The sequence below is a fragment of the Lolium rigidum genome, chromosome 7, assembly GCF_022539505.1.
Source record: "Lolium rigidum isolate FL_2022 chromosome 7, APGP_CSIRO_Lrig_0.1, whole genome shotgun sequence".
NCBI classification, from domain to species: Eukaryota; Viridiplantae; Streptophyta; class Magnoliopsida; order Poales; family Poaceae; genus Lolium; species Lolium rigidum.
The window spans coordinates 194,546,442-194,573,910 of NC_061514.1; the positions used below are offsets into that span (position 1 = coordinate 194,546,442).

General features: G+C 44.3%; 1 protein-coding gene, 1 long non-coding RNA gene and 2 other non-coding genes across 4 annotated transcripts; all 4 read right to left on the reverse strand.

The window, feature by feature from the left end:
• Window positions 1-6,702: 6,702 nt before the first annotated feature.
• Window positions 6,703-7,139, reverse strand: LOC124670648. Its single transcript, XR_006992616.1, has 3 exons — window positions 7,034-7,139; window positions 6,858-6,939; window positions 6,703-6,768 (listed from the first exon to the last, which is right to left on the reverse strand). It is a non-coding gene; the product is annotated as an uncharacterized LOC124670648 (long non-coding RNA).
• Window positions 7,140-15,762: 8,623 nt separating this feature from the next.
• Window positions 15,763-19,826, reverse strand: LOC124672418. The gene is made up of 4 exons (XM_047208646.1): window positions 19,747-19,826; window positions 17,017-17,078; window positions 15,899-15,957; window positions 15,763-15,777 (listed from the first exon to the last, which is right to left on the reverse strand). The coding sequence occupies exons 1-4, from the start codon at window positions 19,824-19,826 to the stop codon at window positions 15,763-15,765; spliced, it is 216 nt and encodes a 71-aa protein (XP_047064602.1).
• Window positions 17,616-17,697, reverse strand: LOC124679884. The gene has a single exon (XR_006995307.1). It is a non-coding gene; the product is annotated as a small nucleolar RNA SNORD25 (small nucleolar RNA).
• Window positions 17,797-17,879, reverse strand: LOC124679881. Its single transcript, XR_006995304.1, has one exon. It is a non-coding gene; the product is annotated as a small nucleolar RNA SNORD25 (small nucleolar RNA).
• Window positions 19,827-27,469: the final 7,643 nt, after the last annotated feature.

Sequence of the window (27,469 nt, forward strand, 5' to 3'; positions counted from 1 at the left end):
TTTATTATTATCCGCAAATGCCCCGCTATGATTGTTACATGAGTTTCTCTCATCCATGCAACGCCCGTCATCCGTCCCCGTGCCTACGTATTTTAATCCTCGCTGTTTACTAAAATCACTACCGCTGTCTTTATTACTCTACCGCTGTTATTTCACTATCACGCTACTGCTATAAAACTGTTACTACTGATAAACTCTTGCGAGCAAGTCTGTTTCCAGGTGCAGCTGAATTGACAACTCCGCTGTTAAGGCTTTCAAGTATTATTTGTCTCCCCTTGTGTCGAATCAATAAATTGGGTTTTACTTCCCTCGAAGACTGTTGCGATCCCCTATACTTGTGGGTCATCAAGCATTGGGCCGCTAACTTAAGCCATGAATCATGGTGGAAGTTTCAGTTTTGGACATATATCCTCAATCTCATATGAGAATAATAATTTTTGCCACATGCTTATGCATTAAAGAGGAGTCCATTATCTGTTGTCCATGTTGTCCCGGTATGGATGTCTAAGTTGAGAATAATCAAAAGCGAGAAATCCAAAATGCGAGCTTTCTCCTTAGACCTTTGTACAGGCGGCATGGAGGTACCCCATTGTGACACTTGGTTAAAACATGTGCATTGCAATGATCCGGTAGTCCAAGCTAATTAGGACAAGGTGCGGGCACTATTAGTATACTATGCATCAGGCTTGCAACTTGTAAGATATAATTTTCATAACTCATATGCTTTATTACTACCGTTGACAAAATTGTTTCATGTTTTCAAAATAAAAGCTCTAGCACAAATATAGCAATCGATGCTTTCCTCTTTGAAGGACCATTCTTTTTACTTTTATGTTGAGTCAGTTCACCTATTTCTTTCCATCTCAAGAAGCAAACACTTGTGTGAACTGTGCATTGATTCCTACATACTTGCATATTGCACTTGTTATATTACTCTATGTTGACAATTATCCATGAGATATACATGTTACAAGTTGAAAGCAACCGCTGAAAATTAATCTTCCTTTGTGTTGCTTCAATACCTTTACTTTGATTTATTGCTTTATGAGTTAACTCTTATGCAAGACTTATTGATGCTTGTCTTGAAGTACTATTCATGAAAAGTCTTTGCTTTATGATTCACTTGTTTACTCATGTCATTACCATTGTTTTGATCGCTGCATTCATTACATATGTTTACAAATAATATGATCAAGGTTATGATGGCATGTCACTTCAGAAATTATCTTTGTTATCGTTTTACCTGCTCGGGACGAGCAGAACTAAGCTTGGGGATGCTGATACGTCTCCGACGTATCGATAATTTCTTATGTTCCATGCCACATTATTGATGATATCTACATGTTTTATGCACACTTTATGTCATATTCGTGCATTTTCTGGAACTAACCTATTAACAAGATGCCGAAGAGCCAGTTGCTGTTTTCTGCTGTTTTTGGTTTCAGAAATCCTAGTAACGAAATATTCTCGGAATTTGAGGAAATCAAAACCCAGGGTCCTATTTTGCCACGAAGCTTCCAGAAGACCGAAGAGGAGTCGAAGTGTGGCCACGAGGGGCCGCCACCATAGGGCGGCGCGGCCCAGGCCTTGGCCGCGCCGACCTGTGGTGTGGGGCCCTCGTGTGGCCCCCCACGTTGCCCTTCCGCCTACTTAAAGCCTCCATCGCGAAACCCCTGATACGAAGAGCCACGATACGGAAAACCTTCCAGAGACGCCGCCGCCGCCAATCCCATCTTGGGGGATTCTGGAGATCTCCTCCGGCACCCTGCCGGAGAGGGGATTCATCTCCCGGAGGACTCTACACCGCCATGGTCGCCTCCGGAGTGATGAGTGAGTATTTCACCCCTGGACTATGGGTCCATAGCAGTAGCTAGATGGTTGTCTTCTCCTCATTGTGCTTCATTGTTGGATCTTGTGAGCTGCCTAACATGATCAAGATCATCTATCCGTAATACTATATGTTGTGTTTGTCGGGATCCGATGGATAGAGAATACCATGTTATGTTAATTATCAAGTTATTACCTATGTGTTGTTTATGATCTTGCATGCTCTCCGTTATTAGTAGAGGCTCGGCCAAGTTTTTGCTCTTAACTCCAAGAGGGAGTATTTATGCTCGATAGTGGGTTCATGCTCGCATTGATACCCGGGACAAGTGATGTAAAGTTCTAAGGTTGTGTTGTGTCTGTTGCCACTAGGGATAAAACATTGATGCTATGTCCGAGGATGTAGTTGTTGATTACATTACGCACCATACTTAATGCAATTGTCTCGTTGCTTTGCAACTTAATACTGGAAGGGGTTCGGATGATAACCTCGAAGGTGGACTTTTAGGCATAGATGCAGTTGGATGGCGGTCTATGTACTTTGTCGTAATGCCCAATTAAATCTCACTGTACTTATCATGACGTGTATGTGCATTGTTATGCCCTCTCTATTTGTCAATTGCCCGACTGTAATTTGTTCACCCAACATGCTTTTATCTTATGGGAGAGACACCTCTAGTGAACTGTGGACCCCGGTCCATTCTTTTATACTCGAAATACAAATCTGTCGCAATACTTGTTTTTACTGTTTTCTTGCAAACAATCATCTTCCACACAATACGGTTAATCCTTTGTTACAGCAAGCCGGTGAGATTGACAACCTCACCGTTTCGTTGGGGCAAAGTACTTTGGTTGTGTTGTGCAGGTTCCACGTTGGCGCCGGAATCTCCGGTGTTGCGCCGCACTACATCCCGCCGCCATCAACCTTCAACGTGCTTCTTGGCTCCTCCTGGTTCGATAAACCTTGGTTTCTTTCTGAGGGAAAACTTGTTGCTGTGCGCATCATACCTTCCTCTTGGGGTTCCCAACGAACGTGTGAATTACACGCCATCAATAAGCCAACGGTGAATGCAACTCAGTGAATTTTACCAGGTGATAGGTTTGTGTGCCTAAAACCACCTTCTCATCGGCAATTTGAAAACAATGTTTCTGCTCCTTGAATGCTTCATCAGTAAATTGAAGTTTTGCTGGCTCATATGTAATACTTCCAGATTAAAATCCATGCTTAATGTCCTCTATTTCTTGTTGACATTGTTGCTCGTTTTCTAGTTGCACGCCTAATTAGAAGGACAAGCTTAATTCAGTTTTTCAGGGAGAGGGGACATGAAGTTGAAGAACTTTAGTTCAACAAAGATTGCATGGTCATTAAATCAGACGAATAAGTGTTTCGATCATTATATTTACAAGCGGATAAACAACGGAACCAACCACAAAGGAATTCAACAATCTCCACTCATTATATTGTAGTAGTATGAGTTACATGGCTATGATATCAGCGATCTGAGGGAGAGAATAGAGGCATGAAAAGTAGATAATAAATTGCCTTGCAAACTTATACAAAGAAAAGATCAATCCATTGCAACACCCTTTTCCTCTTTTTTTGACACAGTTTCTTTATGACAAAGAACACCCGTTTCCTCTTATTTCAAAGAGTGAACTGGAAAGATCAACGCATTGCAATACCCTTTTCCTCTTATTTGGTATAGTGAGCTGGATGAACATGCCCTCATCTTCCGGAAATGAGTTTGTACACGCACACATGGGTACACGAGCTATCCAGCCACCCATTACCTCGTGATTCGGATAAGTAGCACACATGAGTTAAATTTTTGCATTTGGCCAAATCTGACTTTTGGAAGAGAATCTCTACATGTGCGCGAGCGCCCTCTCTGGCGTCTCCCTATCTTTCTCCTCAACCACATGAAGCCTAGTCTTCCTCTTCGTTCTCCCGAGCTCTCCCGCAGTGTCCATTGGCAAGCTCCGACCTGGGAGCAACAACTCCACGGCTTCGGCCTTGACGCCGTGCAGCTTGGAGGCTGTGCCTCCCCGCCCTGGCCGCGTCCGGTCCTCGCCGCCTCGGCCACGCCAGTCATCTCCCCGGCCGCACCGGTCCCTGCCCTGGTAGCGCACGTCGCCTCTCCGGCCGCACCCCAGCCGCGCCCATTGCCTACCCCGGCCGCACCCGTACCTCCCGCCCCGTTCGCGCTCGTCGCCGCTCCGGTCTGGCCGCGCCCGTCGTCGCCTCGTCCTGAGTTCGCGGGAGCTGCAGCGCAAGCCCGACGATGTGCTGAGTCCGCTGCCACCATCTTCTCGTCTGGATTCATTGTCTTGTCTCTGAATCGGTGATATTAGGCAACTCCACTGATATCTTGTCCATAGGCGCTCGCCGTGAAGACGAACGGCACGGTGCGCGTCTGGCTCGATATCGATGGGCGCCACTGCATATTCACGGCGCGGATGAGCGAGCCCGCGGTGACCATGACCACCAATGTCGTCGCGCCGTTCGGCAGCTTCGTTGCGTCACGAGGGCCTACGTTCACCGTTCCACATTTTGGAGGTAGGCACACGCGCCTGAGCTATCAAGCTCGAGCTCGCCAGGGCAGGGCGCGCTCGTCCGGGGGATGGCGTCGTCAGTCGTCACTGGCACACTCGTGGAGATGGACGACCTGTCCTCTCCTAGTGACCACGCCGGAGACCACGACTGGAGTCAGAGAGCCGATGGGGAGCTTGTCGTTCCGGGACATGGAGTCCGACACACGACAGAGAGCTCCTGACGTCGCTGCTCTTAATCTGGTAACGGCGGAGCCGGACTGCCAGAGCACTTACAGTCGACGCCACAGCAGATGAGGCGCATGTCGTCGGGCTCAGGCGGCGGGCGAGCCCGACCTTGAGGCAGGTGAGCGCGCGGTAGGTGCGCGGCTGGCGAGAGGAGGCTGCAGGCGAGCGTACGATGAGCGTGTGCGAGAGTGCTCGACGGCGGCCAGGTAGAGAGCTTGAGGCAGAGGAGCCGGCGGCAGCGAGCTTGAGGCCGACCACCACCACGAGCAGCTCGTCGCCGCCCCACCCCCACCACCGGCTCCATTCGTAGGAACAAGATGAACCGGGTTCGTCATTAGCTGGAGTACTAGGCATATAATATGTGGCAGCTAGGGCATGGCATATGTGGGCCTGTAAAAGGAGTACAGGAACGACGTGACTACTCTGTACCAACTGCCGAGAATAGTGAAAGAAGTTTATGATTTGCTGCACGGATCTCCAACAATAACGTGTGGACATGATAGCTTCCTTACCCATACTTGTGTGTACAAAATCCACTCTCCTCATCTTCCCCATGTTAACTGCATGCAGGATATACTATTCACATGACCAAGTAGCTTAAACAGCTGCTTGTACTCTAGTGAACATTAATATGCAATTTTTATAATTACCTAGTAGTTCCAAAAAAAGCTGGACAGTTCAGCCATTGCTGATCTCTAGCAACCAATTGTCAGGTTATAAATGCAAAACTAATCATATCTATGATGAAAATATTAATGCATGAGATTATGTGCACTTTTGAACTCACATACATGAGATATCCATCTTTGATACGAATCATAGCTTTGCTCCTTCTATCTGAAGATTAAGAATATCATTGAGTGGTTATCAACCTTGATTTTTTCTTCAGATAAAAAAGTGAGCGACAACCTCAAGATAAATGCAGTCAATCATGTTGCAGATATCACCATAGAAAAATAGATTTGAATCTTGAAATAGATTCTTATCATTTAGGACTGGTAAAATTCTAAAATACAAGGGAAACCACCTAATCAGTGCAACAGCTTATCAATTTGGCAATTCTATGTGTGAAGACTCTGACATGTGAATTTATAAGCACAAAGTCGAACATAGATCTATACAGCTAATGAAGGAAACATAAAGCATAGCACAAGATGCTAACCTGTAATGCAAAGAGATACAATAAATTCCTTCGTTTGTTGGACAAATTTCTTCTTAAATGCAGGTCATTGGCTATCTCCAAAGTAAGGGGCCTGATTTCTGAAGGCCCTTGTCATCCAAAAGCCTGCTTCTGATTAATGATTGATTTAAATAACTTCTTGAACTCAATCCTTTGTTATAGATTAAGGCTGCAACATGTATCTGTTCAAATACATGTCAATAGGTAGAGGAAGATATCAAACTTGAAGAAAATGCGGCAACCTGTGGTCGAACTGCAGGGGAAATGCAGGCTTCGGCTGCAGGGTGCGGGGACTCGCGAGGCCATGGCCGCAGGCATGCAGGGTCCCGCAAGCCATGGCCACAAACATGCAAGACGACGCGGGTGTCGGCGTTCCGGCATGCGAGGGATGTGCAGGCGGCGGCCGCATCGTGCATTTTTAGTGCGGGTATCGGTGTAAATTCACAATTGCCCAAAGGCACAAATTCACCTCGGACCATATCTAAAAATTCACGATTGCATAACTAAACATATATAGCACAACTCATAATGGAGGATCTTTTTTCCTTGAGTCATGCAACTTCTGAAATTCCATACAATTGACTGAAGTAATAAGAACAAATATGGTTGTCCTTCATATAATTACTAATTAAAGCAATCAGACAACATATATAACACATGGAACAAAGATGGTTACCTCGATGACCGCAAATAATTAGCTAAATATCAATCATGCTATGCAACATGCAGACCATCACTGGGTACCATATGCCTCTGAGATTGGGATGGAAATCCTTCCGTACCTTTGTATTGTCATGCCTCGGTCCAGCAGAGTAAAAAACCATTGTTTAGAGTGGAAATCCAATTCAATAGTGGTCAAGCAATATTACAGCCCAGCTTCAAATGCTACTTACGTTTCAAGAGAAAAAATACCTAATGGATTTTGCTTGTTTAGAACATTTTGAAGCGACATACGAGAATAATGAAGAGCATATATTCCCTCCTCCCTGCACAAGATGAATGTGCTAATGAGTACATGCTCAACTAAAAATAATTAAATAATGTTCCTCAAACAACAAATCCAAGAGCTAATTACTTTGCTGGATTTGAAAAATATATGCTTCAGCTTCCAAGTTCTATACTGGAGCAATGGACCACACAAGTAACCAGAAATTTAGCTGCCAATATACAAATACGATCTTGAGTCATCAGAAGCGAAACATGAACTTATTATGCAAGGGTGTCTAATGCTGGCAAAGGGAGGTGCGATACCTGCAATTAGCCAGAATTATTATACAAAGCCAAAACATCAAACACCTTGAAGGCGCTGAACCATGTGTGATCAAATTTCAGTGGCAGCATGCCAATAGTCTTCGCGGGTGCAGCGACAGGTGACTCGCTGTCTTTGCTGGAGGCAGCAGGTGGCGGCATCGTCTTTGCGGACGCGGCGACAGTTGGCGTCGTCGTCTTTGCGGGTGCGGCGACTGGTTGGCGGCGTGGTCTCCACGGACATGACAAGAGAAATAGATAGTGAGAACTTGAAGTAGATCGTCACTTAAAGGCCACAATTGCTAGTCCTCTTTCATTTCTCTTATACCAGAGATAATTAAAAAATACAAAATGCCTATAAAAATTAAGAGATCTCTTGATAGGTAGAATGTTGTCCAATCAATATTAGAGAAACAATACGGATGTTTCATCATAGATTGATTGTGTTGCACCATGATGAATAGAATTGATCATCCTAGATGGAAACAAACAGAAGCCATGGTCAATACCTTTCATATCAAGAACCACATAAGGTACTTCCTTGTGACTGGTATAGAATCTGTTGGATAATTAGGCACAATTTCCATGATTAATTCCAGAATATAAAGCATGACAAAAGTAACTACTAACATGTGAAACTCGAACATACTAGATGCAGTGATCAACATGAACAGTAGCAGAGCAAACGGTACAAGCATCCATCGCTAAACAGATCGAGATATGTCGCACGTACCGATCTGGTGGTGGTGGCGGTGGAGGTGTAGCAAACGATGTCGCAGCAGTAACGTTGTTGATGACAACGTTGTTGACGACGGGGACGACGGGTCGAAGTAGACGGCGTTGAAGACGACGGTAGGCAGCACCGCCCGACTTGGACGGAAGGCGACCCGTGGTGAAGAGCTTGAGCAGTCGCGCAGAGCGCTTCCCAAAAACCTAATTCGCCCTCTCCCGTACATGATCGCAAGGACAAGCGGTTCCGGAGACCTGCTCACCCGTTCGCCGATGCACGTCGGCTCGCGGGATGGAGTAGGCTACGATGGCGGCTCAAGCAGAGAGAGGTGGAAACCCTAACTCGTGTATTGGATGTGTTTCTGCGGTAGCCGGGCAGGAGATTATATAGGCTCGGGAAACCCTAGGCAACGTGGGCCACGCCCACGTCGCACGAACGTTTCGAGTCGGTTACAGATAGCCCACGATCCGTGAGCGACCCGAATCAACTAACTGCGACGCGTCCGTCTAGGACTCTGTTCGTTTTCCTGAGCTGCAAAAAGTAAGGAAAGTCTCGGCTCGAGGCTCAATCCACTCACCACGAGCGCGGCGCGCACGTCGTGACGTGTCGTGTCGTGTCGAGTCGAGACGAGCGAGCGAGCGAGGAGGAGGAGGAGCGCGCGCGTGTAGCACTCCTTTTCTCACTCACTTACTAGTGGTGGAACAACCCACCTTATAAGGTGATCTAACTTCCTCCCAACTTTCCATGTGGGACTAAACTTCCCACCTCTTGCCACTCCCTAGTGAGCTGCCACCAACTTGGGCTCAAACTCACAAGGCTGCCAGTATGTGGGCTTTGAGATTTATAGGAAAAACTGAAATCTAATTTGGGCCACTAAAAGTGGGTCCAATATTTCAACAATCCCCCACCAGATCTCAAATCCCATTTAGAGATTTACCAATACTCGCTGCTTGTTTATATACCAGTTGTTTCAGCGGAGACTCGTTAAGTTGAACTTCCGCCTAGAACCTTAAGCTACATCCACTCACACTTGAACAATGGACTAAGCCTTGAATTGCAAGTTTTGCGTGAATAGGGTTTCACTCAAAGTCATGACCGAGTACATGGCTGCCGGTAGCCTACCCCGCGGGTGAAGCATATGCGTCATACTTCATGGTCTCTTCATGAGTTTACTAGAGATCACCCAAATCTCATAGATTGCGACGTTTAACAATCGGACTCATATAGGTGTGTTATTTCAAGAATGCTCTGTAGGACAAGCATCTTTGCTAAAATAGCCAACATAAACACATTAAGGATTGTTGCCAACCTGCCTTACAACGAATTGAGAGTTGTGCATCTTCACATAGAGAGGGTTACATAATACTCTCCTCAATTAAACCACTAGTTTGTTCTTCCCGTGTCCTAATTCACGGGATCTCCGATCACAAAGGTTGGGTTACCACTATGGCGTAACATCAACGGGTCTCAAACCCATCTCCCTCGATGCACTTTCTATCACATTACGTGATAGTCCCTTTGTAAAGGGATCTGCCGCATTTTTGTCCGTTTGAATATATGTAACGCTTATTACTCCGGAGTTTCGCAATTTCCCGACGTACTTCAAACGTCTCTTGACGTGTCTTGATGACTTCGCGTTATCCTTAGAATTGTTCACTTTGACAATTACAGTTTGATTGTCACAATTCAAAAGGATTGCCGGAACAGGTTTTTCAACCACAAGCAAGTCCATCAAGAGCTCACGCAACCATTCTGATTCAAAAGTGGTTGTGTCTAAAGCAAGTAAGTTCTGCTTCCATAGTTGACCTCGTCAATATGGTTTGCTTGCAAGATCTCCATGATATCGCGCCACCTCCAAAGGTAAATACATACCCACTTGTGGCGTACGGATCAGCTACATCCGAGATCCAATTCGAATCACTATATCCTTCAAGCACAGCTGGGTGCCCCGAATAGTGAATCCCATAACTCATTGTACCACATAGGTAGCGCATGACCCTATCAAGTGCATGCCAATGATCAGTACTCGGGTTTGACATGGACCTACTCAACTTGCTAACAAGCAAAAGAGATGTCCGGTCTAGTCGCGCTCGCTAAGTACATGAGTGAGCCAACAATCCGAGAGTATCTCGCTTGATCTACGGCAATCCTCCGGTTCTTGCGTAGTGTCACACTCGGGATCATAAGGTGTTGAAGAAGGCTTGCTATCAATATAGCCGAACCGGCTCAAGATCTTCTCAACATAATGGGATTGCGTTAGAGTAATCCCACTCTCGTTTTTAATCAGCTTGATGTTCGTAATCACATCGGCTTCTCCCGGATCTTTCATATCAAAGCTCTTTGACAAGAAAGACTTGACCTCGTGTATTACTCTCATGTTTGTACCAAATATCAGAATATCATCCACATACAAACACAAGTATAACACCTTCGCCCCCACCATGGCGATAGTAAACACACTTGTCGACCTCATTGACAACAAAGCCTACGTAAGTTAAAGTTCTGTCAAACTTCTCATGCCATTGCTTAGGTGCTTGTTTCGAGGCCATATAAAGATTTCAGCAATTTGCACACCTTTCTCTCCGCACCTTTTACTACAAACCCATCGAGCTGATCCATATAGATTTCCTCTTCCAACTCTCCATTAAGGAAAGCTGTCTTTACGTCCATTTGATGAACGATAAGACCATAGGAGGCAGCCATGGATAGTAGTACTCGAATGGTGGTAAGTCTAGCGACAGTGTGAATAGGTGTCGAAGTAATCTTCGCCTTCTCTCTGTGTGTAGCCTTTCGCTACAAGCCGTGCCTTGTACTTTTCAATAGTACCATCAGGTCTTAGCTTCTTCTTGAACACCCATTTGCAGCCTACAGGCTTGCATCCATGGGGTCGTTCTGATAACTCCCAAGTTCCATTAGAAAGAATCGAGTTCATCTCATTATGGACAGCTTCTTTCCAGTCATCTGCATCTGGAGATGCATATGCCTCTGCAATGGACGTGGGATTATCATCCACAAGGTACACAATGAAATCATCACCAAAGGATTTTTCAATCCTTCGTCTCTTGCTTCGTTTAGGAGCTTCATTGTCATCCTTCTCAGTAACATTCTCATGTGATTGTTCAAAATACTCATTAGATGTACTAGACTCGGGAATTATCTCAGTAGAAATTCTAGCAATGCTATGCATATCTTTCATAGGAAACATATTCTCAAAAAATGTTGCATCACGAGATTCCATAATAGTATCAACATGCATATCAGGTACCTCGGATTGAACTACTAAAAATCTATATCCTACACTCCGAGGAGCATAACCTAGAAAGATGCAATCCACTGTCTTTGGTCCAAGTTTACGCTTCTTAGTAATTGGAATATTGACTTTCGCCAAACATCCCTATATGCGCAAATACGAAAGTGATGGTTTTCTCCCAGCCCACTCCTCGTAAGGGGTTTTATCTTTATTCTTGTTAGGAACTCTATTCAGGACATGACATGAAGTCAATAAAGCCTCCCCCACCATGCCTTAGATAAACCAGCAGTGGCTAACATGGAGTTCACCAAGTCAGTCAGTGTGCGGTTTTTCCTCTCGGCAACCCCGTTTGATTGGGGTGAATAGGAAGGCGTCCTCTCATGAATAATGCCATTTTCCTCACAAAATTGATCAAAGATTTTAGGAAAATATTCGCCACCACGATCCGACCTAAGACGCTTGATCTTTCTCTCTAGTTGATTTTCAACTTCGGCCTTATAAATTTTAAAGTAGTCTAAAGCTTCATCTTTAGTTCGCAACAAATAAACATAGCAAAATCTAGTCGCATCATCAATCAATGTCATGAAATATCTCTTTCCACCTTTTGTCAACACACCATTCATCTCGCATAGATCGGAATGTATGAGTTCTAGAGGTGCCAAGTTTCTCTCCTCGGCCGCCTTGTGAGGCTTCCGAGGTTGCTTTGATTGCACACAACTATGGCACTTAGAACCTTTGGCAATGGTGAAATTCGGAATTAAACTTAAACTGGATAGCCGAGACATTAAACCAAAATTTATGTGACATGAACGAGAATGCCAAACACTGGTATCATCACTAACATTGCCACAAATATGGTTCACAGACTTATTACTGAAATCGGAAGTCGAAAAGCGGAACAAGCCTCCGCACTCATAGCCTTTACCAATAAATTGTCCAAACTTGGAAACAACTACTTTATTCGACTCTAAAACAACCTTAAACCCATCTCTCGCATAGAAGGGAGCCGCTAACGAGATTCTTGTTCATAGTAGGGACATGCCGCACGTTCCTCGCCCGCACGATCTTCCCGAAGTGAACTTCGGATCTACCGTGCCAACACCACGAACGAAGCATGTGACCCATTCCCCATCAAGACGGAAGAATCCCGGCGACCTCGGTAAGAAGTGAACATGGATATGTCAAGCACACACATGAACATTAGCATCTGTATCAATCCACCAACATGAAGATTGAAATACCGAAAGAACAGTAAAGAGATTACCGTACCCATCAGCATTGCTAGCGGTCACCGTGTTGACTTGCCTCGCCTTTTTCTTGCGGTCTGCCCTCTCTGGACAGTCCTTAGAAAAGTGGCCAGTCTTTCTACACGTAAAGCAGCTCAGATCTGCTTTGTTTATCATCTTCTTCTTCTTGAAGGTTGTAGTCTTCATTGGCTTATTGAAGGAGGGCTTGTTATTCCCTTTGTTCTTGCTGTAGGGTTTCTTCTGCACCATGTTGGCGCTAGACCGACCCTCTCCTTTCTCAGTATTATCCTTAGCCCGAGCTTTCTCCTCAACATCAAGAGATGCTATCAGATTTTCAACTGATATCTCCCGTCTCTTGTGTTTGAGAGTTGTGGCAAAGTTCCTCCATGAAGGGGGCAACTTAGCGATGATGCATCCAGCCACAAACTTGTCAGGTAAGGCACACTTAAGGAGTTCAAGCTCTTTCGCAATGCACTCGTATCTCATGAGCTTGTTCGACTACGTAACGGTTGTTAACCATCCCGATGTCATGGAAGCTCTCCATGATGTACAGCTTCATCGCTCGCATCGGTTGCACCGAACTTAGCATTCGAGTGCATCCCGTAGCTCTTTACCATCCGTTAAGTGCATGTACACATCACACGTACGATCAGCAAGAATACTTAGAACGCATCCGACGAAGAGAGTATTGTTTTCCTTGAACTTGTTCCGATCTTGGTCAGATATAGTTCCTTCGTGTAAACCATCGCAACTTCGAACACTTTCGTATGAGTAAGCCGCAGCATGGCCTTATACTCGCCACCTCTTAAAGTGCACACCGGTAAACTTATCCGGCCTCAGTGCATCGGAAAAACCAGCCATTGTTAACTCAGGAAATTGCCTACAATTAGGTTTTTAGATTGTTGGATAATTAGGCACAATTTCCATGATTAATTCCAGAATATAAAGCATGACAAAAGTAACTACTAACATGTGAAACTCGAACATACTAGATGCAGTGATCAACATGAACAAGAAGCGAGCAAACGGTACAACATCCATCGCTAAACAGATCGAGATATGTCGCACGTACCGATCCGGTGGTGGTGGCGGTGGAGGTGTAGCGGACGATGTCGCAGCAGCAACGTTGTTGATGACAACGTTGTTGACGACGGGGACGACGGGTCGAAGTAGACGGCGTTGGAGACGACGGTAGGCGGCACCGCCCGACTTGGACGGAAGGCGACCCGTGGTGAAGAGCTTGAGCAGTCGCGCAGAGCGCTTCCCAAAAACCTAATTCGCCCTCTCCCGTACAGGATCGCAAGGACGAGCGGTTCCGGAGACCTGCTATCCAGGCTCAATCCACTCACCACGAGCGCGTCGTGTCGTGTCGTGTCGAGTCGAGACGAGCGAGCGAGGAGGAGGAGGAGCGCGCGCGTGTAGCACTCCTTTTCTCACTCACTTACTAGTGGTGGAACAACCCACCTTATAAGTTGATATAACTTCCTCCCAACTTTCCATGTGGGACTAAACTTCCCACCTCTTGCCACTCCCTAGTGAGCTGCCACCAACTTGGGCTCAAACTCACAAGGCTGCCACTATGCGGGCTTTGAGATTTATAGGAAAAACTGAAATCTAATTTGGGCCACTAAAAGTGGGTCCAATATTTCAACAGAATCTACAATTATCTAGTCCAACCTGGTTATAATCTTAAATTCCTGCGAAAATACAGCACATCAGGAGAAAAGAACATCAGGAGAAAGGAGAAATCACAGTAGCATTGACCAAGATCTTGGCAATCATGAGTGAATATAACGCAAAGAACACAGAGTATACCTCGTCCTATGTTCTTCATTCTTCTTCAGGATCATTCCAGAGATAGCATAGGGACGGCATGTGAGCTACAATGGAGAAGGCGATCCGGAAATTAAAAGGACAACCATTAAGGTGCCTTGACAAATTGCGTAGTGGGATGGATAGGATGGACATGAAGATTATCGGGGTTCTTGGAGCGGTGTCGCGAGGGGCAGTAGTGCCTCGTGACTCCGTTAGCGCCGCCGGCTAGCGAGGACGGTGGGCGGCGACGGATCCCACCTTGAATCGATGGGTTCGGGCCGCGTATCTGGCGGGGGTGTTCCCGCGATTTGCAGGCTCCCGTGGCGGCGGAAGTGCAGGGATCCCGTGGCAGCGCAAGTGAAGGATCCCATGGCGGGGCTTCAGGCTCCGGTGGCGATGACCGTACAGGGGAAGGTGCGGGGTGAAGGACGGCGGCGCGATGGCGACTGTTGGGGAATAAATCCAAAAAAGGTGCTACGGGGTAGCTATTCCACGGGATTTGATTAGCGTCTGACACTGTTTTACCGCAAAATCGCGGATGGTTGTTGAGCGGTTGTTGGTGCGGGTTAGCGGACAACTCAATGTTATTTGGATCATTCTAAAAAAAATGTTATTTGGATCAAGAAGATAAGAAGATAAACCTGGTTAAACTTGAGATAATACCGAACCGGAGAAACAAACTTTTCGATTTGAGCGGGCGGGAGTTGGTTGTTAGGCGCGTGGGATAGGCTTTGTTTTCTCCGTTGCGTGAGTTTGGTAGCTATTTTGAAGGATGGCATATTGGTCTCGCGGTGGCATTTGTCCTGTAAATAGGAGGAAGTGTGACATCAAGTGAAGTGTGACATCAAACGAAGTGTGTTCACTTTAATAGTAAAGATACCAGATTGCGTTGAGATAAATCAGAGACATGGGGGGTATTATTGTCCATCCTGAAAATGTGACACCAGTCATTCACCAGTTTGCTCTTAATAGTAGAGATTTGTTTGTCTTGCTCGGTGCCCCTTGATCTAAATATATTAGAAGTGAGTGGGCATGGGTGCATGCGACTTGTACACGCGTAGCACATGGGGTGGCCATGCGCAGCCAAAGCCCACCTCGTAGCCACGTGAGCTTACCACGGGTGTGCTGCCAGTAAGAACATACATGTCGCGTGCTCTGTTTCGGCACGCAATAAACAAGAGCAATCTCATGTGCTGTAAACAGCGTGCGCTACCAATTAATCTGCCCTACAACGTTTTCTCTAGGTACATGGACCAATATTTCCGTGTGGCTCGCTTAACTAGCCTTCAATCCAAACGCTAGGCCATTTACCGGTCAACGTCAAAATTTTGGAAGGGTAACCAAGGCAATGATAGCTAATTGTATGAATGTCACGGCGAAAAACGTGAGAGAGAGATTCCCTGCGTTTACAAACCCGATGACTCCATGAATGCCGGTAATACAATACTGTCTTGTCGTCTACCTATGAAATTCAAACTAACAAACTGAAATTCTATACAGTGGACTCTTCGGCAGGTTGAGGATAGCCGAAAGTAGCACAAAGCACCAGGAAAAACAGACAACGTGATTGTACCGCAAGCAACTTGATCGGCAGGTTGAGGATATCCGAAAGTAGCACAAAGCACCAGGAAAAACAGACAACATGATTGTACCGCAAGCAACTTGATGGATGCAAGAAATGTGCTGAGCCTCACTGCCTGAAATGCTGCAAACACAGATCCATCAGTCACATAAAGCATTTCAAACAACAGCAAACATTATCTAACAACAATACCGCACACGTTTACACAAACAATAAACCAACATTAGGTTCTGGCATAACTCACATCATCTTGTCCACGAACATCCCTCCATTTCTCTGATACATCCTGCTTCACTTCTTTAGCTGTGGCAAGAAGGACAAAGTAATAAGCATATGAGAAAATTGCATATGTGCCATTAACAAGGGTTGCAATGATTCATTTGCCATCCAACAAAGCTTCAGTGCATGTAAACCAAGCACAGACAAATTCAAGCGCTTATTTCCCATCGCCGTGAATCTGACGCTACCTGACCCTCTTAGGCTCCACGCACGCATGCGGACCATGACCAAACATCATGGGTGCCGCTTCACACAGAGTCGATCAGATCATTCCCCAAGGAAACTAGTCGGATTGCAAGCCAATAACAAGTATCACTTCCCCAACGTGAGGAATTCATGGCTGCATCCATCAACGTCCACCCAAGAAGTATCCGTTGCGTGCAAGCAGTTGCACGCAGGCATGCATCAGATCAGCCTACCCCTTCAAGCAAGCCTACATGCCAGTGTTTTTTGTACATGAATCAATCAGGTTACATTGATTAAGATTTTCACATGAAAATAAAGGCAAGATGCTGTCAATTTTTTTTCTAGACATGCTTTTTAGTTGTTGGTCATTTGCCACCGAGGGAAAAGCAGTCATTTTGGCCTCTTAACAGACTGATGTAATCATGTAAGGTCATTTGCCACACTAGACTAACATTCAGTGGTATATAAGCACTAAAATTTGTTTGTGTTTGGTATATAAGCACCAGAGCTTTGTGGATGGCAAATGAGCCATTGCAGTACTTGTCAATGGTTTAGAAGCAATTTTCTCTAAGCATATTGCCAGAAATAAGGAACTGAAATTGTTTTCAGTGAATGTACATAAAACATGTTTATATGTAATACATCTTTGAAATGGGAAAACCAAATTACTCAAATCGATATCAGGTGAAATGTCAAACGGAGGCAAGACACATTTTGTCCCAACTATAGTGGCAATGAGGCATAACTGAACACACTTGTACATAACACACTTGTACATTTAAAGCACTCCTCAAGCTAGTCAGGCCAGTAATTCTCAAAAAGATTTTCAACTGAAATTGGTGAAATATTAAACGGACAATATTCACATCATATAAAATCACTGTGCACGGATGCTACCTTTAGACGAAAGATTCTCGAAAGTCCTGTTGGTCCTCACAGCAAACCTCTGGAAGGCACGGCTGCAACATAAGAAAAGATTCACTAAGAAACCAGCAACACCAACAGAAGTAAAGCAGGATGTATAATTACTAGGGTAACAAGATAATGCTATCTGAACAAAACAAAAAGTATTACATGCGGGATTTTGCTTCCCCTTTTTCCAAAAAAACAACAGGAAATCATACCAGCTAATGAGCATGAAACTAGGGAAGCGCACACTAGAACCATAAATATATGATGGACAAACAATCTATTGAAATGCTACATGACCACTTAGTCCCTTAGAGCAACTCCAATAGTTTAGCCGGTTGTTGGCTATAAGCAAGATGCCATGTCATCTATAGCTAACATGTAGCCAATAAGTACAATAGTTGGCTATAAAAATGTACTAATTTTTCAATGGGTGACCCACCTTTCATTCACACAACTTGCCTAGGAGCACGTGCTAGAGCTAGCTCTTGCATAAGAGCCCACTTACATTCTCTCTCCTCTTCTCTCTCCTCCAACTAGACACAAATATGTTATTTTAATTCTTGTAGCCAGCTGACTAGGACTTATTGTACTTGCTCTTAGATGCTCTTTGAATAATGCAATCATTTTCGCATAATCATTACAGGTCTGCAAGAACTCATCACCGTTTCCATGAATGCATCAACTGAATACAAAGTTACAATCATGAAGCCAGAAAAGGGACATCATAAAGAAATGTAGTACAAAAATCTAATGCAAATGCTTTATGACAACTCAGTCCCTTAGATTCCTTGAATGCAATCATTTCCGCAAGAATCATTACAGGCCTGTAACAACTCAACACTGTTGCCATGAAAAAACCATTTCAATCAAACACAACCAGCCTAACAAAGCAAATAACTCAGAAAATGAATTCAGTCAAAACCTGGAGCATTAGATTTCCTTCACTAGAATCATGACAGGTCTGTTATAGTAATTGCATCAAAAGCAAACAAATTCCAATGCAAAACAACATTAAGCATGAAAGAACCATGTGGCACTAATTTTCCAGCACACATGAAAAAGGGCAGTGGAGACCGATTGCCTACAGCTGGCTGCAGCGGTCAATGCTGCCTCGCAAGATCAATTGGCTTTTATGTATATCGTCTCAGAGATCAAGGATTTAGCTAAGAATTCTAGAATGTGTTCCTTTGTAAAAGTAGATTGTAGGCTGGTTAGGGCGAGTCACTGTCTTGCAAATTTTGCAAGGACAGCGCAATGTACCCAGGTTTGGCTTGGATCAGGTCTGGATTGTCTTATCCAGGAGCTGAGGGCGTGTTTGGTTTACAGCCAACACTTGCCATACCAAAAAGTTGGTAAGCCCACGAAATTTGGTGGCTGTTTGGAGTAACGCCAACAATTTGGCTCGCCAAAGTGCGCCCCAGCCGCCCCGTATAATTTTCGCCCGCGCGTTGGCGAGCCGACGGCGCGGAAATGCATCGCCAAAATATTGGCAGCCTAGCCGCGCGCTTCTTGTTGGTGGGTCCCATGTAATCAGTAGCCAGCAGTCTATACAAACTACTACTGCATGTACTATTTTCTTGGTTAATTCATAGGCTAATTCAAACTGCACTAGTGAGCTAGCTACTTTGAACTTCAAAATTTTGGCAAGGTCGTACTGTAGAAAACATCTCATGAAGAAAGAACTAGTACAATATTACGAAACATGTTTTAGCTTCAAGTGTTCCACGTACTATTTCCTTGGTTCATACAAGTAGTCGCTTAGGATTATCCTGGCTCAAGATATTATTTTCCTTCTTGACTGCATTCTTAAAAAATATACTATTTCATTAACATTTGTTTTGATTGAATTGGAATCAAATCAAGAACTAGCTATTTTAGGTTGTCAATGCATGCCGCCAAACCAATTTGGTTGCAAACCAAATAGAGGTAGTAGTATTTAACCAAAATTTTGGAAGGGCAATGGCTATAATCCAAACAACAAGACCATGCCAAAATTTTGGTCATGCCCTTGGTTTGGTCATGCCAAATTTTTGGTGGGGCTTGTTGGGGCTCAAACCAAACACACCCTGAATCTTGAGTCTTTTGTAGCCCCAACTGCTTAATAAAGATCTAGTTTTACCCGCAAAAAAAAATCTAAATGCAAATAAGATGGTAAAATGCAGTTCCTCGGCATCCAGTGGCATCAAAGAAATTCTGCCCTGGATAGCGAGAGGAACCACCAAGCCTGTAGCTCCACCCTGGCAACAGTCCATGAAAAGTTTATGAGCATAAGCAGCAGAAACAATAATGAATCCAGCGATCATGCCCATAACCATTACAGGTCTGTATTGGCTCATCACTCTCAAGTACAAACATAAGATCGCAAAATGAGAGAGTCAGACGAGGTGGTTCCGTATTTGGGAAAAACGTAAATTTGGCCTATTTCCTAACGATATGCACTCAAATCATCCAAATACATAAGGCATGTACACATGGGAGAACAATCTAACAACGGTAGCATGTATGTAAGAGCCGGGATGCGCCCAGCGTCACAGGAAACCTACGAGGGCACATGCAAGGGAACAAGTCCGCTGGGAACCGACCCCTCCTAAGAACCAGATGACGAAGCGCAACAAATCGAATCGTATCAAATCAACGACGAAGCCCTAGCGTGGGTTACGACGGAAAAGGATGGATAGATCTAAGTCCTAATGGGAGGGAAGCGGGCACGCATACTTGTTGGCGAGGCCCTCGACGAGGAACTGGTTGACGACGTAGCCGAGCGCCCTACTGAACAGGCTGCCGCCGCATGCCATGGCGGATGAGAGGAGGCAAACCTTCGAGAAAGGACCGCGATGCGAGAATAGGGCAAATCAGCACTCCCTCCTGTCTTTATATAGGCAGTACGCATTTCAAAGCAAAAAAAAATACTAATAATTTAATCAACAAAATACTCCCTTCGTTTCAATAAATAAGCCTTATATTTTTTCTAAAAGTTAAACTACTTCATAAAAATTAACATGTGATATCTCTATAATATTATAGTTGACAAAGTTTTTTAGAAAAGATCACTAAAGTTCGACAAAGTTTTTTAGAAAAGATCCTTAAACACTACGCCAAAAAGGCTTACCAGTAACGGGCATACTTTCCGCACGGTAGAGGCCGACATCATGAGTATACAACCACTCATAATGTGTACCAGAAACGGGCGTTAGGCGTGTTGCTGGAACGCCGTACTCGTGACTACCAAATGCAGAAATGAGCGTCATAGGTAGACCTCCAATGGATGGGGTTTTGTTTAAAATTGATTTCGAAAAGGCTTATGACAAAGTTAAATGGCCCTTTTTACAACAAACGCTGAGAATGAAGGGTTTTGCTCCAGAGTGGAGTAGAATTATTCAGCAGTTTGTTCAAGGGGGAAGTGTGGGGGTCAAGGTCAATGATGACACTGGTCATTATTTTCAGACCAGGAAAGGGTTACGTCAAGGAGATCCTCTATCTCCAATGCTTTTTAATATTGTAGTAGATATGCTTGCCATCCTAATTGAGCGCGCTAAAGAAGATGGTCAAGTAGGAGGACTTATCCCTAATCTTGTTGAGGGTGGTATCTCCATATTACAATATGCTGATGATACGATACTCTTTCTTGAACATGATTTACAAAAGGCGGTTAATATGAAATTAATTTTATGTCTGTTTGAAGAGCTTTCAGGACTTAAAATTAATTTTCATAAAAGTGAGATCTTTTGTTTTGGAAAGGCCAAGGATGAGGAGGACCAGTACAGACAAATCTTTGGATGTGACGCTGGTGTACTCCCCTTTAGATATTTGGGGATTCCAATTCATTATAGAAAGCTCAGGAATTCGGATTGGTATCCGGTGGAAACCCGATTTGAGAGCAAGTTGGGTTGCTGGAAAGGGAAATTACTATCCTATGGTGATAGGTTAGTCCTTATCAATTCAGTTTTGACTAGCTTACCTATGTTTATGTTGTCCTTTCTACAGATACCTGTTGGGGTAAGGAAACGTTTGGACTTTTATAGATCAAGGTTTTTTTGGCAATCTGATGAACAAAAAAAGAAATATAGACTCACGAAATGGAATATTGTATGTAGACCTAAAGATCAAGGGGGCTTAGGTATTGAGGTTCTCGAAATCAAAAACAGATGTTTACTAAGTAAATGGCTTTTTAAACTTCTGAATGAGGACGGGGTGTGGCAAGAATTGTTACAAGCCAAATACTTAAGACAAAAGACCCTATCCGAGGTCCAAGTTAAGCCTACTGATTCTCCCTTTTGGAAGGGATTGATGGGGGTTAAAGATGATTTCATTTCTAGAGGTTTCTTTAAAGTAGGTAACGGTCAAGCCACTCGGTTTTGGGAAGATATATGGCTAGGAAAAGTTTCTTTAGCGCAGCAATATCCATCCTTATATAATATTGTGCATCACAAAAATGTAACAGTAGCTCAAGTGTTAGCTCAAACCCCTCTGAATATTAGTTTTAGGCGGGTATTAAATGGTAACAAATGGACTTCTTGGTTACAATTGTGTCGCAAATTAATGCCGATAAATTTGAATGAAGATAAAGATGTTTTTGTTTGGAATCTCTCACCAAATGGCTTGTTTACGGTCAAGTCTATGTACGAAGATCTTATGAGTGACCACACCCCTTTTTTGCGAAAGTATCTCTGGAAGGTTAAAATTCCTCTTAAGATAAAGATTTTCATGTGGTTTCTGAGTAATAAAGTATTGTTAACTAAGGATAACTTAGCTAAAAGACAATGGAATGGGTGCACGAAATGTGTTTTCTGTGGAGATGAGGAAACTATTCAACACCTTTTCTTTCAATGTCCTCTAGCTAAGCTTCTTTGGCGCATTGTTAATTTCACATATGATCTTCCTCCTCCAACCAATATTACTAATATGTTTGGTAATTGGTTGAATGGAGTAGATAGACAATCGAAGGCTTTTATCCGTATTGGGGTCTCTGCCTTGTGTTGGTCTATATGGAGGGTCAGAAATGATATTATTTTTAACAAAAAACAATCTTTTCACTTCTTGCAGGTTATCCATATGGTGTCGCACTGGGTCCAGCTTTGGGCTCTCCTGTCGCCGGAGGGACAGCGGGATGCCATGGTTTCTGGATGCACATGGCTCCAGATGGTCGCTCAGGATATTTGGTGCCAGGCTGGCTGGTGTCACACTAGAAGACTACTTTGAGCTGTCAGGGTGGTTTTTTGCTTTTTTCGCTAGTTGATTTTTGTATCAATCTTTGGCGATGTTTGATTTGTAACACAGTTTTAAACTCGAATATTTTTAATAAATGGCCGTGTGCATCATCATGATGCAGAAGCCGGGGTTTTCTCCCCATTTCGAAAAAAAAAGGGTAGACCTCCAATTGACGAGGCAGGATTCACAATGAAGTGCTAGTGATAGCTACATAATAGAATGATAGTCAGCAACAGCCAGACATAGTGAGGTTTGGAACAATATTATCGTCAATTTTAGATATTAGGGGACAAACCCGTTGCTTTGAAAACCGCGAGATGTGAAGGCATTGGTGTGACACACCTGAGAATCATCATTAGTAATGTATCTCTGACATGCGGTCTTACAGCCGTTTCATCATCGGTGGGATCAAAATTATCGGGTTTTCACTGATACCGTATGACCAACAGCGTACGTATTGTCGGCTGTGACGTTTATATTAGATGGTGGGCGTCACTTCTGTTGTGACAGCAGTGACTGAACTTCATTATCCCGGTCGTTGGTGATTTATTTATCAGAATTAAAGAAAATCGGAATTATAAATCTAGGTTGGCTAGCTGGTTGATATGCGGTAATAAAATCATATGAATACAATCCAACGTGGTTTCGCTGGTCGATTTACAGGAATACAAATAATTTATTATCATACTAATACAATTCAGGCTTGCCTAAAGTACAAATACACTCAAATTTACACAATGGATTTTCTACCCATACATATTCTAAATACAGTAACTACATCTTATAACGTATAAGTATCCCCTTTTTGAAGTTTGCAGCTCAACAGGTTCGAAGGTCTGAACAATAATATCACAGAAATAGGTCATCATGTTCACGTGGTTGGCAACTTCATATCGTATCTTTACATGGATGATAGGCTCATCCGTATCTTCATGTGGATGATATTCTCATATGCACTATCTTCACAGCGGCCTCTACTGTTGCAAGCAAAATAGAACAAGATCATGCTAGAGATAATTAAGCAGCCACGTGATGTAGACAAATGAACAACCTCCCGAACCTCAAAATTGTTAAGAATAGAAGCCAAAGACATGATAAAAATAGGTACCTATGAAATAGACCAACAATGTTGCAAAATTGTGTACCTGGAAAATTGTACGACATTAGATTACTGTGCAGAGATGGATTGACGATAATTTGTGTGCTAATATTTAAGCTTCAAATAAGAAATAACCAAACCCCACAAAAGTACGACATCACATATAGATATGCATAGATAGAAAGAGCATTAGTTTTTTTACAACAGCAGTATGCACTAGTCCTATGAAACACAGTACATTGCAAATTGTTGAAATTCGATATCAAGGCACTAGTTTTAAGCAAACTGAGCATAGAGATCATTAGAGTGATGCCTTTTGTAGGCTTTGAACAAAGCAATCATCGACAAATTATAATGATTCATGACCAACTTAAGTATATAAAAACACACAAATGAACAAGGATACATCAGGTGTGCTAAGGAACAAAGCCTACGTTGCTTGGAAGGCAAAGTCCCTATGAGAAAGGGCTCTGCAATGTGTCGTCGCCATAGTAGAAAATACCACCTTTCACCATGACTTGATTCTTGATGATGCCCACGAAAGAGAGCTGGATCTGTTCAAATTGTTCATAGTTGTCAAACTAAGTATTCATCATGCCTGAAAAATATCTTTCGATATTTACGTCCCTAACAAATTTCTCCTCGAAATGTAGGAATGTGTCCATATGCCACAAAAGGCACTAGTCAGCAGACATAGCAGCCTTCTAAGGAACGAAACCAACACTGGACAATCTGAATATCCTTTTCAGTGATCTTGTGCTCATCGATTCACTTGCCAAACTTGAAAACCCTGAATAGAGACTCACCAAGAAATGTCGAGATTTGAGTGCTCTCCAAGCATTCTATGATTGCCATGGAATCCAAGTAATATGTTGTTTGCTCTATGGCCGCGATAATTATTAGGATCTAGTGATCCCTGCGTAAACATGTGAACAAAACAACAATGTATTAATCATACACAATATTTAGATAAACTATTTATAGGACAATTTCACTTTGAGATGGTGATCACATGCATAATGAAATATCAATGAATTCCAGGTAGTAGCAGTTTGATAGGAGAGCACTAAATAACTCAATTAACGTTTCAAACAACTTACTCTTACAAAACATAGAAAATTGAGGCAGACCGCACATCAAGTTGATCACACCTTGTTGCTAAACAGTCACAAGGAAAAATTCAAAAAATACCAAGTGTGTGCTTGTTTCTTTATTTTGTGGGCATGCAAGTGAACTTTCTTAAATCAACACGTGGATATATAAACTAGTCCATGCATGTTTTTTTTTCGAAAAAGGGCGCTTTATTACTTCAAGTTTCGTAATACACCCGGCCTCTGCATAACTATGATGCACACAGCCGTCCACACAAGAGTATAAAAACAGAAAAGTTCATGTCATAACAAGCGACTAAGTGAAAAGCGCATCATGGTGAAGAAGCTGCAATCCTCCGACTATGCAGCCACACATGTTGGGTAATAAACTCCTTGGCCGAATTCTCCAACCGTGTAGACACCTCCGTAAATAGATCGCGGTCCTCCAAACTAGTCCATGCATGTACTTGTAACTCTAAATCACGTTTGCTTCTTTTCTATCAATTAATATCGTCTAGCTAGGTTTGTTTCCAGCAAATATCTCAGTCAGCTTAGAAGAAAAAGATAGTACAAATTTAGGGTGAGAACGATTTACGCTCTTGTAGGGCACGGACATGTAGTTCTTTTCCTTATGAACTCGAAGTGCATTGTATAGGTACTCTACCATTATTTCGGTTCTTTTTTCTGTCCCAATGTTGCCCACGTTGAAGTGATAAGGATCAACGACTGCGCATACGGAATTCCTTCGTGTACAACAACTAGCTTAGTACGTCGCCAAAGTCTAACAAGCGAGACATCAAACACACTCTGGTCCAACATGTTATCGGTATCCACGAACTTCAGATTGGACTTGCCCGCCATTCCCTAGGTGTCGAATTCCTCTGGCACATTGAATGTAAAATGGACGATATATTCCTGGAATTCCAGATTCTCCAGTTTGCGACGCATCTCGCGGACTTCCTTAGAAAGGACCCGCTAATCACATCTACAGAATGGTTTCGATATGGACCTATAACATGCTGTCACTAGATTCTCAAAAAAAAAGAAAAAACATACTATCACTAGTAGAAAACTGACCTTCCGTCCAGGCTTTTTGTCCCGGTCCAGTCTGGAGCCGGGACAAATAGGCCAGCCACGTCGCCCCGAAATCATCGAGAATCTACGGGGCTTTTTGTCGCGGTTCTTTAGGGACCTTTTTTCCCGGCTGGAGGCTTGGGCCACGACAAAAAGGTCTGAGGCCTTTTGCGTCCTGCTGGCAGCCCTTTTGCCCCGATTTGTGGCTCAAACCGGGATAAAAGCTCTGGGCCTACATATATACAGCCAGTCCCCCATTCTCCCTACATTTTTTTCCTTGGTGGTGGAAGGTGGAGGTTTATGCTAGCTTTTTTTTTGCTTCATGTGCACAAGAGGTGTTTGATGAAATGTTTGTGAGAACGATGCCACTTGAGTTCATTTTATAAGATTTCTCCTTTTTTGTCCTAAAAGGTTAACAACTATTTTCTCGCATATATAGACCGCACAATACTAATTTTAGCATGGTGATTGCATTTGATACATAATTGTACTTATGGTGCAGATGAGTCATCCATGGATGTACGGTAACCGATGCGATCCCGCTTTCAGAGAGGGCGTGAAATCTTTCCTGCTTGTGGCCGAGGCCAACAAGGGGCAGCAAGGTTTTATTTGTTGTCCATGTCTGAAATGTCAGAATGAGAATGATTACTCTTTCTCAAGAGACATTCAGAGCCACCTGCTTCGGCACAGATTCATGTCCGGCTATAATGTTTGAACCAAGCACGGAGAAGAAGGGGTTATGATGGAAGACGACGATGAAGAAGATAACGATGAAAACTACCGATCTATGTTCCTTGAATACGGTGATACCGCAATGGAAGACTTGATAAGAAGGAGGTGAAGGATGGGCACCAGATGAGCCTGGTGATGATGATCTTCGTCGGGCCATTTCTGATGCAAGGAGAGACCGCGACACAGATAAGAAGAGGTTGCAGTTCGACAAGATGTTAGAGGACCACCAAAAATTGTTGCGGCGGTGACCGGCCCGGACGGAGGCCTCGTGCTCCCTCGTCTCGCGCGTGAGCTCGACGAGACGCTCCTCGATAGCGACGTTGAGCTGCGCCATCCCGCGGTCGTGGACGGCCTCCTCCCCGTCGGCGGCCGCGACGGCATCCGCCTCCTCCTCGGTGGCGGGGTCCGGCCGCTCCTCCGCGGCCTCGTATCAGCTGTCCGCGGCCCCCTCCACCAGCTCAGCGTCCTCTGCCTTCTTCGACACCCACTCGTCCGCGACGCGGATTGCCTCGTCGTCGTTGACCCACCGTGCGTCCTGCCGCTCCTCATCCTTCTGCGGGAACCTAGCGCGGGCGGCGAGGGAGAGCTTGGCCCACGTGGTCTGCAGGGTGCGCGGCATGGCGATGGAGGAGGAGAGGGCGCCGGAGAAGATAGAGGGGGAGCGGAAGGTGGAGCGGGTGAGATCTGCGAGGCCGCGCGCGCCATCTTTTATAGCCAGCGGTTTTGGCGGGAAACTTGGGCGCGAGCGTGCGCTCTAGGCCTTTTCGCGCGCGCGAGAACCCTGGTGCTCGCGGGAACTTTCCCACGCGTTCTCTTGCCCGCCATTGTTGTACCGTCGAGGCCTGCCATGGCGCAACATCGCTCAGGGAAGACGAACCACGTGGCGGCTTTAATGGGTCACCGCGTTGGGTGGAGCGTGCGACCCAAACGGACACGCGAACGCGGGGCGCTGTCCGCGTGACCATCCAAACAACCCAAAACGAATGGTCCAACTCATCTATTTAGGTCCCGCGTTGGAGATGCCCTCAGTTGCGCCAGGCGATTTGCACAAAAATAACCCAAAAGTGAAAAAAAAGCACAGACTGACCCTCCGGCGAAACTATTTCACCCATCTAACCCTTTTGTGTGGCGCCCTGATGGCGTGTATTTCACACGTTCGTTGGGCAACCCCAAGAGGAAGGTATGATGCGCACAGCAGCAAGTTTTCCCTCAGAAAGAAACCAAGGTTTATCGA